The sequence below is a fragment of the Lithobates pipiens genome, unplaced genomic scaffold, assembly GCF_037356315.1.
Source record: "Lithobates pipiens isolate NorthernLeopardFrog02 unplaced genomic scaffold, aLitPip1_a1.2 Scaffold_22, whole genome shotgun sequence".
NCBI classification, from domain to species: domain Eukaryota; kingdom Metazoa; phylum Chordata; class Amphibia; order Anura; family Ranidae; genus Lithobates; species Lithobates pipiens.
Window position 1 is genome coordinate 278,852,379 of NW_027507784.1, and position 18,655 is coordinate 278,871,033.

Here is an 18,655-nt window from a genome sequence, read left to right on the forward strand (position 1 = left end):
TGGTTCTTAGCTGATTTTTTAATTTATTTATTACAGGTACTTATAAAGCACCTAATACATCAGACACAAATTGTGAAAATTAGTACACAATAATTCAAATGAAAGTAAGTACTAGTGATGTCAATAAATATTGATGACACCTGAATGATCAGTGACAAATCATAAAAATATATTTCATGCCTAAAAAAAGAAGAAAAACACTGTGACATGTATAAAGCCTTTAAGTCTCTATTAATCAAGTGCTCGTAAATAGTCCATAAACTTGCAAAAAATCGAAGAATGGTATAGTTTCAAATAATCTCTATGTTGTTCTTGTGATCATCAATCACAACACAGTGCTTGGACTTCCACTCCCCTTAGAGACTTGCACTTACTTTCTCCGACTGAAAAATTGAGAACATGCTCTCAATCATTCGGCCAGCAAAAGTCTAATGGAGCATACACACGATCGCATTTTCCTGGCCAAATTTCCAATCGTGTGTATGCGGTATTACAGTGGCCTGTTTCACTTTCATGGATAGCTTCTTTGAATGCATGATGTAGGTTCACAGCAATAAATTCCAAATGCAATTACCACACTTAGAATCAACTCCAGACCTTTTACCTGCTTAATTGATGAAGAAATAACAAAGGATTAGCCCACACCTGGCCATGAAACAGCTCTTGATTCAACTGGCCAATTACATTTGGTCCCTTGAAAAAGGGGGATGGCTAATCTTAAGAGCTGTAATTCCTAAACCCTTCCTCTCATTTGGATGTACATACCCTCAAATTAAACCTCAGAGTGTGCACTTTTGGCCCATATCCATTATATAACTACAGCTTGAATATATTTTGGTAAATACCTTAAAAATCTAATTCTAATTGTGCCTGTGTCCAAATATATATGGACCTACTGTAACTGTATATTATATGTTCACAGTCATACAGTCCCTGCCCTCAAAGAGCTTACAATCTATGGTCTCTAAAGCTTAGTACACACAATGAGATTATTGGAGGAATGATTGTCCTTTTTTTGGATGCTAATCTCCATATTGAAAACAAATAGGTTACTAAAATATGAAAATTCTTGTATGACAGAATAAAAATTTGGAAGTGATGTAATGTGTTGTAGTGTATTTTTATTATTGTTTCAGATGAAAACTGTACTGATTAAACAAAAATTGTATGTTCTGGTATCGTATGAGCAAATTGTTCGTGTTTGTCCCTTCAGAAAATTTCGGACAACAGCTGTGTGCTAACGATCAGATTATCATATGATCACGTCAAACGTGGAATTTTTTGTATGATATTCTGGTCGTGTGTACAGAGCTTTACTCACTGTAATGCATAGAGATACTAGATACTAATTTAGTCAGGAGCCAAATTACCTACCAGTCTTTGGAGCTTGGGAGGAAATTGTAGGTCCCAGAAGAAACCCACACAGGCACAGGGAAAACTCTACAATGGCACTACTATGCAAATTCTATGCAGGTAGTGCTGTTTGTCATCCCTTTTAATTCTCAATTTGGGTAAAGCCTAGTTCACACTAGTACAGTTTCAGTACTTGAGTTTCACATCAGTGCAGCTCAGCATAGCTCAAGCTTGGAAGAAGGTCCTGTGCTACTGGAGCAATTCCAGCTTGATTTTGGCCCAATAGAATATACAAACCAAATCAAAAACGCAACCAAGTCATACAACATAATCACACTGAAAATCAGATCAAATCACAGCCACAGTAGTGTGAACCTAGTCTCACTATTGACAGCTTTTCCCCCTTACCCTTATCCATAAAGGTAAATATATACAGAACTGGGGGTTTATACTCCTCTCTTAATTATTACCAAGAGTATCCATGATGATGGGGATACATGGGATGGTAAGGCACGGGCAGGCCATATAAATATACAGTGGTCTTCACTCAACATCAACAATCTAATGCTAAAATAATCTGCCTACAGGAGACACATCTGGTAAAAGAAAGTGTTCATTGTCTCTGTAAATGATGGCTGGAGAGGGCTTGGTATACTCGTGGTATACTTCATATTCCAGGGGAGTATCCCTCTTGGTTCACAAATCTGTTCAATGGAAATATATCAGGATATCTTTACGTATGCCATCATCTAATCATACACTCGATCATAAAATATATACTTTTTGTTATTATTGGATTATACCACTCGCCTCCTGCTTCACTAAATATACCTTATGTTGCTAAGACCTTTATGGCACAAAACCCAAAAGTCTGTATACTTTTGTAACATTGTATTGAAACCAGTCCTCTACAGACAAGGCATTTCTATTCCCCCTTCTGTACCTCACCCCGTTATCCTCCAGCCACTCGCTTCTGAAATGTGTTGGATAGATATTTGACAACCTTTGCACCCGGAAATAAAGGCATTCCCGTCTTTTATACCTGGCATTCTCTTGCATTAGCGTTGTGCTGGGCAGTGCTAAAGACTGACTATACTGGAATCCATTGTTTATTTGACAAGAGGTATATCTTACACCTTACATTCCGAATGGCAGGCCCACAGCCTAAATGAAAAATGGATCCCTTTTGGCTTGGACCAGTTGGGTCCAATGATGGTATTCCTGATTAAATTCAGCTATTCTTAGAGAATCATAATGCTACATCTGTTTATAATACTCTCTGTGGTGCATTCAATGAATTTGAGTGGCACTAAGGGTAGAAGGTTTTTTACCTGAATGCATTCTCCGTGCAGCCCCCCCTTATACTTATACAGATCTCAATCCAGCACTGTGCCCTGGAGCTGCGGCTCTCTCCACAATCTCTATCCTCACTGGTGATCAAGGCAGCAGGGGGAGTCATTGCCTCCTGCTGCTGTCAATCACAGCAGGTGAGGAGAGAGCAGGGGATGGAGCCGACCCATGCTGTGTGTCAATAAACACACAAAGTGTGGACTGAAATAAGCCAGCACCATTGCCCATATAGCAAGGGGCTTACAATGGAGGCAATCGGAGTGGGGGGGGGGGGAGCCAGAAGTGTTGGCGGGGGACCCCAGGAAAGAAGGATCAGGGGCTGCCATTGCACAGAGCAGGTAAGTATAACATGTTTATTACGTATTATGTTTATTATCACTTTAAAGTTGAATTCCATTAAAATACTAAGCCTAAACCTGCTCCCATCTCCATTCTAAGCTTATTCTATCTACCCTTTGAAAGGAAGGATGTGTATACACACCTATTCTGAGGCTGCTCAGGTCTGGTCACATGATTGGTTCCCAGCGCTGGCTTAAATTTAGAGGAGGGAGAGCTGACAATGGATATCCATAGTAAGCTTAAGGGTGATGTCAGTGCCCAAGCTCTGCAGCCATTGTTGGGCATCACTCTTTTTCACTAAAGCCAGCCGCTGTAGAGATGAGGTCACTGGACCGTTTCATCCTCAGCATATGTAAGTACAGACTTCTTTTCTTTTAAAAAGGTTGTTAGAATGGGGGTAGGAATAGGTTTAGGCTTAGTTAGTATTTGACTTTAGTTTCACTTTAACAGTTAGCACAAATCTACTCTAAGTTCTCTTGTCAAGCTTTTGAGGAACTTACCAATGCCTCTGATGACACAGAGTCCCACTTTATAAGAAACCCTATAGAGCTGAATTGTGACCTAGTCAATCATCATCTTAATATACCTTACTAGGTTACTAGGGAATGCCAAACAAAAGATATTCTGTTAAGCAAACATATTTTGACTATGGTAACCCACCTAAGGCTCAGTTCACATATATGTGTCGTGGGAAACGCAGTGAATCCTGTGTTTCCCGCACCACATTAAAATCGCACAGTGTTCATGCGAACCGCAGCGGATGTCAATGTTAAGTTAATGACACCCCAAAATTGTTTGCCAAAATGCAGTGTGATTGACAGAATCGGATCACATAGGTGTGAACCACCCATGTGGGGAGAAAAAAAGGGACCGCACAGACATTGCATGTGATTTGAATAGGAATGCAATGCGATTTCTACCTTAAAACATGCGTTGTCCTGCACTGCATATATGTGAACCCAGCCTTAGCCTAAATTGCTAAACAACAATTCTTTACCTCTATTTTTACATAGAGTGCAGAAGGCTCTATACTTACTGATGGTGGTGGTATATTAAATTGTTTAAATTGGTTTCTGTGAATTTTATAAACAGAGACCTCTGCACTTACAAAACATATCTAATCCTAGTACAAATCCTCGCCACTAGACTGAACACTGTTATACTTTTGTATTCATGATTAGCAAATGAAATTCAAGCCTGTAATCTAAACTACCATCATGATCCATAGAGCTTAAATTCTGGCTCAGTTATGAAGTTATATCCTAAAGGCATGTTCCTGTCCTTGGCCTTTTTGGACATGGCTAAAGGGTTTGACTCTATAGAATGGCCCTTCTCGAATGCCTGTGTTTACTATTTTGTCCATAAATGGATAAACACACTTCATGCCATCCACAATCTAATAATCTTGGTCAATGGCCTCATCTCCCCATCTTCTCCTCTCAATCTGGGAATGAGACAAGGTTACTCTTTGCCCCCTTTTTGTTATATGCAACAGAGAGCCCAGCTAACATCAGGGAAAATTGAGAATAGGCTTATATGCTGATAATTTAATACTATTTCTTCATGAACCAATTTCTTAATTTTCCTATGCTACATATACTACTGAAGAATTCCTGGACTAAAAATTACCTGGCAAAAATCTGTCCTTATGCTAATAGCTTCCAGAACCATGCTTCCTGCCTTGCCTCAATCTTCTGCTGCATTTGTGCAAACCTCCTCCCATCAGCAAGTGCATTGAAGATGAAACGTGTCTGGGTTTTTCAGCATGACAATGATCCCAAACACACTGCCCGGGCAACGGAGGCGTGGCTTCGTAAGAAGCATTTCAAGGTCTTGGATTGGCCTAGCCAGTCTCCAGATCTCAACCCCATAGAAAACCTTTGGAGGGAGTTGAAAGTCTGTGTTGCCTAGCGACAGCCCCAAAACATCACCGCTCTAGAGGAGATCTGCATGGAGGAATGGGCCAACATACCAGCAACAGTGTGTGACAATCTTGTGAAGACTTTGAGAAAACATTTGACCTCTGTCATTGCCAACAAAGGATATATAACAAAGTATTGAGATTAACTTTTGATATTGACAAAATACTTATTTTCCACGATAATTTGCAAATAAATTCTTTCAAAAATCAGACAATGTGATTGTCTGGATTTGTTTCCACATTTTGTCTCTCATAGTTGAGGTATACCTATGATGACAATTACAGGCCTCTCTCATCTTTTTAAGTGGGAGAACTTGCACAATTGGTGGCTGACTACATACTTTTTTGCCCCACTGTATATACAAACTTACATGTTTGTGATAGTGCCAACAAACTTCTTTAATTCTAGGAACTTAATTCCATTTTTAATTCTTCCATTAACTTATCCCTCCCAATTATTACCCTTTGTACCACTTGTCCCAACCTATTAGACTGTAAGTTCTCATGAGCAAGGCCCTCCTAACCCTCTTGTATTGTTTTGTAAATGTACTGTTTGCCTTTATAGTGTGTGTAAAGCATTGTGCAAACTGTTGCTACTATATAAATCTTGTATAATAATAAAAATAATGATTAATAAAGTCTTACGTTTCATCTGTCTTTTTCATAATTGTGACACGGCCTGAAGGTACAGTTTAGGGATTATGATAATCTCTAACTATCCATTAATAAGGGTCTTAAAATGAATAGGTACAAAAAGGGTTTATCTCCACCCTTTATTTACATTTGTCGTACATTAATCTGGGTAAAACTCTATTGGCTATTAAGACTAAATGACATGCCTTAATACCAACTAACTCTATGGAGGAATGGGATGATATCTGCTGCTCACACGTGCTGGTTTTACCTGTGGCCAATAATAAGATGATTCAATTATACATCATTCATCTAACCTTTCTATCTCTCTGCTTGCTTGCATTCTAAAGAACATGTGGCTACCCTTAACTGCATATAGTGTACCCAATCCCAGACAGACTTTATGCATCTCTTTTGGAAATGCCTGGTGATCTCTGAGCACTTGATGCAGGTGGCCACCATGGCAGCACCACTACTGCAACCCCCCTTCCTGTGTACATCTGAAATTAGTTTGATATGCTAGATGAATAATCTTAGTCACACAATACTAGAATATTCCTGAGAGAAATGCTGTAATGACCCGTAAAGCTAAAGCCACTAAATGGATGAACTCCCCCCCCCCCCCCCAACAGTAGCTTAGAGGAAATTAATCAGAACATCAGTTATGAAAAGGTTATTCATGAGAAAAGAAACTGCCTTCTTAAACTGCACCAGGCTTGGGGCCTGTGGTGTAACTCTCCTCTTACTCTAAACTCCACTGTTACTAAAAAACTTGGGTTAACCTACTCTAGTCCAATTAATGTAGCTTACCTCTTTGATATACTGTATGTTATATACTACATGCCTGTTAAAGGAAGACTGTCAATAGTTTTTACATTTTTTTACTTTTTTCGGGTTTACATCAGTATTCAGATGACTTTGTATGTTCATTGTCACAACAAAAAATCATGTTGGGATAGAGAAACAAAGTATACTAGAAGAGAAGAAATACTTTTCCTTGTGCAAATGCTGTTCTAATCTCTCTTAAACACTGGTCAGATGTCTAAAGGCTTATGCATTTGATTATCTGATATCTGCTTAAGGAAATGATCAGTTACTTAAAATGAAACTTTTCCCACCAAAAGAGCTTTTGTTAGAAATGTTCAATAGATGGTATTAAATCCTTAATTACACATACCAATGTTATATTCAGAAATGTTACTATTTAGAGTTCTTTCAAAAGACTGTTCAGTTCAGATCGGCATGTCAGTTTTTCCAGCAGATCTGAAGAGAAGCTTCTATAGGCAAGTGTGTTTAAATGGATATACGATTGTTTACATCTGATTACCTTTGAGTTCATCTAGGTTTAAAAAATAAAATGGAAAAGGTCTGCATCCTTTTCCATTTTTTGGACCCAATCGTGATGGATCTGTGGTAGTTGGATGTAAGCGGATGCATGTTTACATCTGCCTGCCCATAGACCTAGCATGGTAGGGTCTGGGCACAAATAACTGAATGGACATGGATGTCACAAAAGTGACATCTATAACTTTTGACTTAAATTAAGCAGAGGATCTGCTCACAGGCCAGTGTGAATGTGTCTTACATTTTGCTTACTAGCAGTGTATGCTACATTAAAGGCATGCCTCTGGAGATAAATGTCATGATTGTCAGTGTGCTTATGTCAGCTCTCACATGAACTTTCAAGCCCTCAAATGGATGGTATCACAGTTGATCACATGTGCAGCACAATGGCACCTGCAGATATAAAAAGAGGCTAAGATGGTGCCTTCTTCAACTTCAAAGGGTTTGAAAGGTTTAGTTCTACTTTAAGTTTGGCTAATCAGCAGAGATCACATGACCCATGCTTTAGACTATTACAGCAAGTCTAGATGGCAGTTTCAGAGGCCACCCCGTAGGCAGGTGCAGTCTGCTTTCTCTACTGCAGGTGGTGTTGAGCCACAGCAGCATCGCAGCGGAGAGAAAGTCAAGAGGTACATGGTTCCTCTATGGTTTTCTGGGTCACTGGGGAGCTATCTGGTTGGATGCTGCCACCCCATGTGACTCTGGCGACCAACTTGGGTAAGGCAGAGTCTATTTAAGACCCTTGCTGCAAGGCTTGGTGCACATTTTGCATGTGGGTAGTGTAGGAACAGGTCACCCTTCTGACAGGGACAATGATTAGTGAAAGGGAGAGGTTCCAGACGAGTAGGGAAAGGATAGGATCACTCCATCCTTTCTGGAAGTACAGATTAGCCAGGCTGCATTCTGAGCCTCAAGAAAGATGCTTTCGGCATGTCTGAGACCTGCTCTAATACATACTGCTGTTATATGCTTTGAATGTTTCCCTGGGTTGTTGTGAATTACTGGATTCTGCATTAATTCAAGTTCTGTTCTCTGCAACTGCACTCTGCATTTCCTGCCACCGCACCATGCTGCATCTCCCCACAACCCAATTATGCCTACATAGACTCCCGCATGGCAGATGCACTTAGCACCATCACACACTCCTTGCTGCTTACCTAGTGGCACCTTCCAAGCATGGCCACCAGCACAATGCAAATCATCTGAAAATATGTGTTCCCAGTAACAAAAAAAGCAAACACCTTTGCACACTGCTGGACTGCTACTTTCAGGGTACATTGAGTCCTAACAGTAATGGGTGAGTGGATCCTTCAAAACACATGGCTCTGGGCCTCTTAAAGGCTGCTAAATGTGTGCTTACACCAAATAATACCCAAAAGATAGAGTTACACTTTGAGGTACTTAAAACTCACCATTTGCATCAAGTGCGATAAGATCTGCAGCGTGAAGCACTTCCACATAGAGTTTCTGCTCCGAGGTCTCATAATAGCACTTCACACTAATCCTTCCATATTTACTGTGCTCAGCTGACCTCTGGAAAGACAAAACATTGTCCCATATGCGCATTAGCACAAGAGAACAGGGGATAAACTTACCAATAGCTGAGGTCAGACTGCTGCATAATACAAGTGATTACAAAAGTGCAGAACACAGCTGTAATAGATAATCCTGGGATATAAGGCCAAATATCGACTGGACAGGTCTGAAATGTTCAAATAACCTGTAATGTAATTTCCAGACTGGAAATTGTTGTATTACTTAGAAAAAAAACTCTTTCCACACGTAACCATTACTGCGTCAATGGCCTGTGTGCCTTGTCAAAGCTTTATGTATCTTGCACTGGACCCCTGTGTGCTATCTTCTGAAAACAATAATAATGATCAAACATAGAAAAAAGGACTTTCAAGGGTTCTCAAACTGATGATCCGATGCGTTTGTGTGAGTTGCTGTGGGCTGACTTTTGCCAGTTGCCAGGTTATATGTGCATTTAACATTATTTTGGCATGTTATCTACCTGTAAAAGCCTCCTTTGTGTACACATCCAAAAACTCTGAGACTGCTGCTGGACACCACTATAGAAGGTGGTGATAGTGGCCTCAGCAGACTCAGCAGACCTCAGCTGTAACTCAAGTGCCACTCCATACCTTCCCTCCTCCCCCAGCAAGTACATAAAAGGTTACGGGAAGGGAGAAGTGAATGGACTGGGCCAGCATGGACAGTAATTAGACACTCCTAAAAAAGTAATTCTAGTGCCACACCTCCTATTTATCTCTAAACTGGCAACCTGTAAAGACTTTTAAAGTATTGCCTATGGCTAATTTAATGTATTGTAGTTTGTTGCTTTTCCATGGGGGTACACAATTAGAATTTTAAAGTGTGACATGTTAGGTATCTATTTACTTGGCGTAACATCATCTTTTACGTAAATAAAAATAATAATTGAGTAATATATTGTGTTTGTGTGCACTACAATTCATTAAAGTGTATTTTTTCCTTAAAATTTGCATTTGATAAACTACTTTGCAAATATCAGGTGACATAAAAAAAATTGCAAAAAAACACCATTTTATTCTCCAGGGCCTTTGCTGATAGAAAATATATAATCTTTAAGGGTTGTAAGTAATTTTCTAGCAAAAAGAAAGCCTATTTTTACATGTATGTGAGAGATGTCAAAATTGGCCCAGTAAGCAAGTGGTTAAAACGTGCATTGACATGCAATTTTTTAAGTTGAGGACATGATCTCTTTAAAGGAACCTGTCATGAGGGAAAAAGAAAAGCCTGCCATTGCTTCCTTCTGAAAATGCTAATTGCCTGTTTGAAAAGCTGTTCCAATGACTTCAGTGAAATATGAATTATAATTGCTCATGAGATTTCTGGCTGGATGAACAGCTACCTTTTTAATTGTACAGTGCTGTGCAAAAGTTTTAGACGGGTGTGGAAAAAATGGTGTAAAGCAAGAATGCTTTCATAAATATATATTTGAATTGTTTATTTTTATCAATTTATAAAATGCAAAGTAAGAGAACAGAAGAAAAATCTAAATCAAATCAATATTTGGTATGACTGCCCTTTGGCTTCAAATTAGCATTCATTCTTACATTTGCTCACTTGCACAAAGTCAGGGATTTTGTAGAACTAGAGTCAGATATATTCACGCTCATACTGACTAGCCGGTGGTGAAATATAGGTTCTAATATTTCCCCTAGCAGGGGTTTGCTGAATAGGATTGTTGTATGCTTTATAAGAACTTTTATGTTTTTGTTGAACTTATACTTTTCACTTTACTACGGCATCCCTTTGTATTGAAAACGACAGGTGTCATACTATTTGGATCTGCATTGTGGACCTTATCCCTGATGTCATTCTTTGCCTACAATTTGTGTCCTCTTTGGAAAATAAAACTTTAAATAAACACATTGAAACAGAATTAGTCAAGTGTATGATTAACCAATTACACCAAGCAGGTGCTAATGATCATCAATTTCAAATGTAGGTTGAAACACAGTCATTAGCTGAAACAGAAACAGCTGTGTTGGAGGGTTAAAACTGGATGAAGAACAGCCAGGCTCTGCCACTAAGGTGAGGTTGTGGAAGACACTTCCATTTCACAGGTCAAACATCATGGTAAGAAACTTAACGCAGCAGATAAAAGAGACATCATTCTTACCTTCCCTTCCTCATCGGAAGATGTCCAGCAGTGCCTTAGCAAAAAACTGGTGAAAACCAGTGGGATCCAAGTACATCCATCTATTGTCTGGATACGTCTTGCCAGAAGTGAGTTTCATTAAAGAATTGTGGCCAAAAAGACACACCTCTGATATCGAAACAAGGCTAAGCAAGACAACTATGCACAAAAACATAGGAACTGGGGTGCAGAAAAATTGCAGCAGGTGCTCTGGACTCGAAATTTGTAATATTTGGCTTTAGCAGGAAGCAATTTCTTTGCCAAATGGCTAGAGAGTGGTACAATAATGTGTGCCTGCAGGAAACTCATGGTGGAGGTTCCTTTCAAGTTTGGGGCTGCATTTCTGCATATGGAGTTGGAGATTTGGTCAGGATCAATAGTACAGGAAAATACTTATCCATCATGCCATACCATCAGGGGGACATGTGATTGGCCCCAAATGTATTCTACAACAGTACAAAAAAAAACCCAAACACACAGTCAATGTCATTAAGAACTATCTTCAGTGCAAGGAATCCTGAAAGTGATGGTTTGGCCCCCACAGAGTCCTGATCTCAACCTCATCAAGTCTGTCTGAGATTACATGAAGAAACAGAAGCATTTGAGGCAGCCTACATCCACAGAAGATCTGTGGTTAGTTCTCAAAGATGTTTGGAACAACCTCCCTGCCAAGTTCCTTCAAAAACTGTGTGCAAGTGTACCAAGAAGAACTGATGCGGTTTTACAGGCAAAGGGTAGTCAAATATGGATTTGATTTAGATTTCTCTTCTGTTCATTTACTTTCCATTTTGTTAATTGATAAAAACAAAATATTAACGCTTCTATTTCTGAAAGCATTCTTAATTCTTAATTTACAGCTTTTTTAAACACCCGCCTAAAACTTTTGCACAGTACTGTATATTTAACAGATCAAAAATGAGCAAATAAAATAATTTTCTGTTACAATATAAATACATTTTAAATATATTTCCAGCACAATTACCTGCTCCTTGATATTGTCCATGTAATATTTTTCAATTAGTTCACTTGTTGAACATTTATTCAAACGCAATTCTTCTTCTAAAAACTGAAAACCAATAGTATATTTTATTAATATCACAAGATTGAACATCTGTAGACAAGAAATGTTTATAAGCATGGCTCAGAAATGGAACCAGAACCCCTTGAGCTGTGTGGATTAAATTGTTAGCTCATATGTCCTAAGTGGGTAATTTCCGAACCATAAAATATTGGTGTTTTCTATGTGCATGTGTTCTTTAAAAACTGTTTCTCATAGATTTGTATATGTGTGAAAATTAAGACAAATTAGGCATTTCGTGAGCAATGACATGTACATTACTGTCACTTTAGGATCAATCCTCAGCCACTTTAACCTACATTAATTTTCTCTCTGATGCTTCCTGTGTGTCTTTCATTCCCGATCTACAGTATGTGCTGTCATTGGGAGATTGGGAGCCATACAAGTGCACTGAAAGCCCCCTTGTCAATGCTTGTTCTAATACTTAAAAAAATAAAAAAAGAGAATGTGATTTTTTTTTTTGTACTGGCTACACCAGTATATCAGGGAACTAACACTTTTGTCTGCCCTCCAGTTAAACAGGTACTAAATGCTACATATTTTATCTTATTAAAAGAATTATGATTTTAGGTCAGTTCATTCATATCTACTGCTGAAAAGAGGGTTTAGAGGTGGCGGATTTACCCTGAAAAAACCCTTAGCAAAAAGGGTAATAAAGCTGTGACCTTAATATGGCAAGCTTTCTTCTTCAGGCAGCTGTGGGCAAATGAAATAAGAACGGGGCACAAATACATCGTTTTTCCTTTCTTTTTTGACAGCAACTGAAAGTATTGATATTATATTATTCCTGTAGAGTCTAAATGTGTTTTTTTCTCTTCAAAGGGAAGTTGTAAAAGACCAGGTTTCAAAGGTATTCCAATATAATCACAGTTTTAGTAATGCAGCTCTGATATCGAAATAAAGGTTTTTGTCCATTCTACAGGAGCAATTTAAGTGAAGCTGCTATTTGGCAAATAGTGCAGATGCCTCCCAAGCTCTAAATACCAAGCTATAAATATAGTAATTAGAGTCAATCACCCGGTAATCTCCATTCCGCAAGGTGTCCAGTGGTAACCCCTGTCCTTCTGCGTGGAAAAAGTCTACAAGAGCCTGTCAGAAAGAGAACACGTATTAATAGGAAGACTGTACAGTGCTGTCGGTTTGTCATACATTCTCAGGCAAGAATCCAGACTCCTTCACTGTGTTGCAGTAAGGTATAGTGTGGTAGTAAGGTATAGGGAGCCACAACTAGCTGCTTACAAGAAACTACACTGAAGGGAAACTGTTTAATTCTATACACATTTTTTTTTTCTTTTTGGATCAACACTTTGAACATAAACATTAAAGTGGTTGTAAACTCTCCCCCACAACTTTGTCCCATGTAAATCAGCATAAGAAACCCTAATGAACACTGCTTGTAGATATCTCCTTACTTGCTTAGTATTGTTGTAATCCTTGTTGTTCTGTAGAATGAAGTCACTGAGCATGCCCAGATCTCCCCTGATTTACGGCACACTCTCTATGTCTTATCTATCTGTTATCAGGACTTCCTACGGCACAACACTGAACTCTGCTAATCACTCAGAGCTTCCTCCTACACACCATGTGACCTCACATACAGTCTAAACTTGGCCATTACTGCAGTCTTATCAGCTGAAGCTGATAAGTCTGACAAAGGGAAACATTAGACATTGGCACAAGTAAATACTATGAAATAAACAAGTAAGCTATGAACAGGGAAGCAGAGTTGCCATAGAAACGTTGGATTGAGAAGGAGGCTTGGTTAACAGTACAGGAAGTGCTCAATGTAAGGGCGGAAATACACTCCACTGTGGACTCAGAAAACAATACTTAAGATGGCGCTGCCTAACCCCTGGAAACAAGTTTTTTAAAGTTTCTTTAAACAGTAAGTAATATGCGATTTGGGCTGGATTACAGTGGCTATAGTCTGATAATGACTTATTATAATAGACTAAATGAAAAGAAGCATCAGAGTGGGAGAGTTTACTTCCTCTTTAACTACTTGGGTGGCAAGTGGATGATTGATGCTGTCGGACTCTTCTCCTAAGGTCAGATATATCATCCTACTGATTAGTGTCTCATTGCCTGTGGCCAGGACAGGACGAGTGGTTTATAAAAAGATTTCTGTGCTTTTTGGTCAATACTCACCACCTCCCTTACGTTTACACTTGGGTGTTTATTTTACACCTTTTTTTAATAGATTTGTGCATCACTTACTACACTATAGTGTGTTGCTCCGCTCTCTCTGTGATTTTATTTGACAGGTCTCTAACATTTTACGGAAGAAGGCCAAAAACAAAGTCCTCATACTTCTCTTTAGACAGATTCATTTGAAGCTCTCAAGCCACTATACTTTTTTTATGTTGCCTGTTAAAGAGCACGTAAACCCTGATGGGTATTACTTCCTTCCTTTGCCCCTGCAAAGTAAAAGTATAATGTGCTAGTATGCATTGCATACTAGCCCATTATGTGACAATTACCTGCAAACAAAGCCTGTGCCGTCCCCACTGCAGGTTGCATCCATGTTCGCCCCTCTTCCTTCCGGGGGCAGCGGACTCTGGTTCTATGACTGGATGGAGCGGCGTGACATCACTCCCGCGTATGCATGCGGGAGCTGCCAGTCACGACTCTGTCTCTTGAAGAAACGGGACAGGGGGCCATATCTTCACAGCGCATGCGCCGATGACATCATTGGCGCAAAACACAGTATCTCCTAAATGGCGCACGTTTAGGAGATACTTACAGTGCCTATAGGTAAGCTTTATTCTAGGCTTACCTATAGGTAGAACTTCCACAGAGAGGTTTACAACCTCTTTAACTGCTTGCCGTCTGCCCACCGTAAAATGACGGCGGGACGGTGCATCTCTCGTTCTGGGATGCTGTCATATGACAGCATCCCAGAACGGTCGCTCTGATTGTTGCTAGGACATGGCGCGACCCCGATCTCTGTAAAAAGCCGCGTCTGCGGCTCTTTAAGAATGTGATCGGCTGTGTCCAATCACAGCTGGTCACATGTAAACACGGAGATGCCAATAATCGGCTCTCCTCACCTCACACTGACAGAGTGTGTGGCAAAGAGAGCCGATCAGCGGCATCTCCATGCAGGGGGACATCTAAGAATGTAATTAGTGCACTGATCATCAGTGCCACATTTACAATATAGCAATATAGTGTCACAAATCAGTGCCCACCATTGCCCACCAATGCCAGCAATCAGTGCAGACCAGTGCCACCAATCAGTACCCATTCGTGATGGCAGTCAATGCTGGCAATCAGTGCTGTCCATCATTGCCCATCACTGCTGTCAATGCCCATTAGTAATGCCCATCAGTGCCACCCATCAATGCCCATCAATACCGTCTATCCGTGCCACCTATCAGTGCCCATCAGTGCCACCTAACAGTGCCCATCAGTGGCTCATCAGTGCCACCTATTAGTGCCCATAAGTACGGCATATTAGTGCCCCCTCATCAGAGCCCATAAGTGCCACCTCCCGCTGCTTTCAATCAAAGTCAGCTAGCCAAACAGAAGAGAGAGGGGATGGGGCTGGGTCAAGGCTCTGTGTCTGAATGGATACATGGAGCTGTGACTCGGCTCGGGTGCTCCCATAGCAAGCTGCTTTTTGTGAGGGCACTCAACATAAGGGAGGGGCCAGGAGCACAGAAGAGGGACCTGAGAAGAGGAGGATTTGGGCTGCTCTATGCAAATCCACTGCAACAGAGGAGGTAAGTATAACTTGTTGGTTATTTTTATTAGGAAAAAAAAAATGAGACTTTACAATCACTTTAATATCTCCCATGTGCCGATCTTACTATGCAGTATTCATTCAACTTACTGCAAAGTTACTATGTGGAAGAGATCTTAGCATTAGAAAAGGTACCTAATAATTTTCTACAGTGCGTGGTTACTTCAGGAATTCATCTGCAGGCATATGCAGCACAAACAAATCCAATACACAGCTAAAAGGAGCAATAATCTATTTTGAATTAGCAAAACCGGAAATGTCAATAAGTTGTTGGGATTTACTGCAGAAAAAAATGAAAGTTCCTACCTCAGTAGTTATTGTGGAAACTAACAAACTGGCAAAGACCTATTGTTGGTAGTTATTAAATAACAGCAGCACCCGCCGTTAGCGCTAAAGCGCTGTTCATTTTTTTTGCGGGCCTTTAGGCTACTTTCACATGTATTTGCCTCCATCCATCTTCCCATCAACTCTGACCAGCTTCCCTGTCCCTGCTGAAGAAAAGCATCCCCACAATATGATGCTGCCACCACCATGTGTCACGGTGGGGATGGCGTGTTCACGGTAATGTGCTGTGCCACACATAGTGTTTTGCTTTTAGGCCAAAAAGTAAAATTTTGGTCTCATGTGACCAGAGCACCTTCTTCCACATGTTTGCGGTGTCCCCCGCATGGCTTCTCATAAAAACTGCAAATGGGACTAATAATGGCTTTCTTTCAACAATAGCTTTCTTCTTGCTACTCTTCTATAAAGGCCAGATTTGTGGAGTGCAAAATAGTGATAGTTGTCCTGTGGACAGATTCTCCCATCTGAACTGAGAATCTCCGCAGCTCCTCCAGAGTTACAATGGGCCTCTTTGCTGCTTCTCTGATTATTGCTCTCCTTGCGCGGCCTGTCAGTTTAGGTGGACGGCCATGACTTGGTAAGTTTGCAGTTGTGTCATACTCTTTCCATTTTCAGATAATGGATTGAATAGTGCTCCGTGAGATATTCAAAGCTTGGTATATTTTTTTAAACCCTAACCCTGCTTTAAACTTCTCTACAACTTCATCCCTGACCTGTCTAGTGAGTTCTTTGGCCTTCATGATGCGGTTTGTTCACTAAGGTTCTCTAACAAACCTCTGAGGGCTTCGCACAGCAGCTGTATTTATAATGATCTTAAATTACACACAGGTGGACTCTATTTAATAATTAGGTAACTTCTGAAGGCAATTGGTTCCACTAGATTTTAGTTAGGGGTATCATAGTAAAGGGGTCTGAATACAAATGCACGCCACACTTTTCACATATTTATTTGTAAAAAATGTTAAACTATTTCTCATTTTCCTTTCACTTCACAATTATGTGCCTCTTTGTTTTGGTCTATCACATAAAATCCCAAAAATACATTTACATTTTTGACTAAGCCATGCAAGGACATTCACCTTTTTCTCCTTCAACCATTGTGTGGTCATTTTTGCTGTGTGCATTGCGTCATTGTCATGTTGGAAGGTAAACCTTCTTCCCTTTGACAACTTTCTGGCAGAGGGCAGCAGATTTTCCTCAAGAAATTGATGGTATTTTGCCCCATCCATTCTTTCTTCTATCCTGACAAGTGCTCCAGTTCCTGCTGCAGAGAAATGCCCCCATAACAGTGTATTACCACCTCCATGCTTTACTATAGGAATGGTGTTATTTGGATTGTGAGCTGTATTGGATTTCCACCAGACATATTGTTTGGTATTGAGGCCAAATAATTAAATTTTAGTCTCATCTGACCATAACACCCTTTTCCATGTGGTCTCAGAATTTTCAAGGTGTGTTTTGGCAAAGCTCAGGCATGACTGTATGTGGCCTTTCTTGAGGAATGGCTTTTTTCTTGCAACCCTCCCATACAAGCCACATTTGTGGAGAATATGTGATATTGTTGTGACATGCACACAATGACCACTCTTTGTCATAAACTCCTGCAACTGCTTCAGAGTTGCTGTGGGCCTCTTTGTAGTCTCTCTGACCAGTTTCCTCCTGGCTCTTTCATCCTGTTTGGAGTGATGTCCTGATCCAGGGAGGGTCCATGTTGTACCAAATACCTTCCACTTCCCAATAATAGGCTTCATTGTGCTTCTAGGCATTGATAAAGCCGTTATACTTTTTTTTGTATCTATCTCCCAACTTGTGCATGTCCACAAATTTATCCCAGAGATTGTTTTGACAGTGCCTTGCAACCCATAGTTGATTTTTTGCTTCAGTTGCACTACCAGGGACAGAAATGCTCCAGGAAAGCTATTTTCATGCTGAGCTAATTAAAATGACCACAGCTGATCACAATTGACAGTTAAATGGCCTTGTGTGCTATTTAGAAGGTGGTTAGCTACATCTTATTGAGTTTACAAGTCATTTTTAGGAGCGAGTGATCCTTTTTACAACTCGGTGATTCTGTTTTTTGATTTTAAAAATATTTTTTTACATATTGGTGTTATATCTTTCACGTGGATGTTATTAGTCGTACCATAAATAAAGTAAATAAAGCTGGATAAAACAACAACCTTGTTTGTTTTCATTTCAGGCTGCAAAGCAACAAAATGTGATTATTTTAAAGGTTGGTGATTCTTTTCTATACACCGATCAGCCATAACATTATGACCACCCGCAATAACCCATTGAGACATGGGATCCACTAGACCTCTGAAGGTATGGTGTACTATCTGGCACCAAGCCTTCAGGAGCAGGTCCTTTAAGTCCTGTAAGTGATGAGGTGGGATCTCCATGGATCAGACTAGTTTTTTCAGCACATCCCACAGATGCTTAATTGAGATCTAGAGAATTTGGAGGACAAGTCAACACCTCAAACGTGTTATTGTGTTCCTCAAACCATTCTTGAAGTCATCAGACCAGGCCACCTTCTTCTATTGCTCTGTGGTCCAGTCCTGATGCTTATGTGCCCATTGTAGGTGCTTTTGGTATGTACATGGATCAACATTGGCACCCTGACTGGTCTACAGCTACGCAGCCCCATACACAGCAAGCTGTGATGCACTGTGTGCTCTGACATCTTTCTATCGGAACCAGCATTAACGTTTTCAGCAATTTGAGCTACAGTAGCTCTTCTATGTGATTAGACTACATGGGCCAGCTTTTGCATTAATGTTTCCTTCTTTGGACCACTTTTGGTGGATCCAGACCACTGCAGACTGATAACATACCACAGGAGCTTTAGATTTACAGTTGCTC

At 40.1% G+C, this 18,655-nt stretch overlaps 1 protein-coding gene across 1 annotated transcript in view; it reads right to left on the bottom strand.

The window, feature by feature from the left end:
• Positions 1-18,655, bottom strand: part of BAIAP3 (BAI1 associated protein 3) — a 554,780-nt gene that overhangs the window by 17,937 nt on the left and 518,188 nt on the right. Inside the window, exons 29-31 of the mRNA XM_077449095.1 lie at positions 12,721-12,792; positions 11,608-11,691; positions 8,353-8,473 (exon numbers count right to left, since the gene is read on the bottom strand). Of these exons, the coding sequence (XP_077305221.1) occupies positions 8,353-8,473; positions 11,608-11,691; positions 12,721-12,792 (277 nt within the window). The remainder of the gene's footprint in view (positions 1-8,352; positions 8,474-11,607; positions 11,692-12,720; positions 12,793-18,655) is intronic.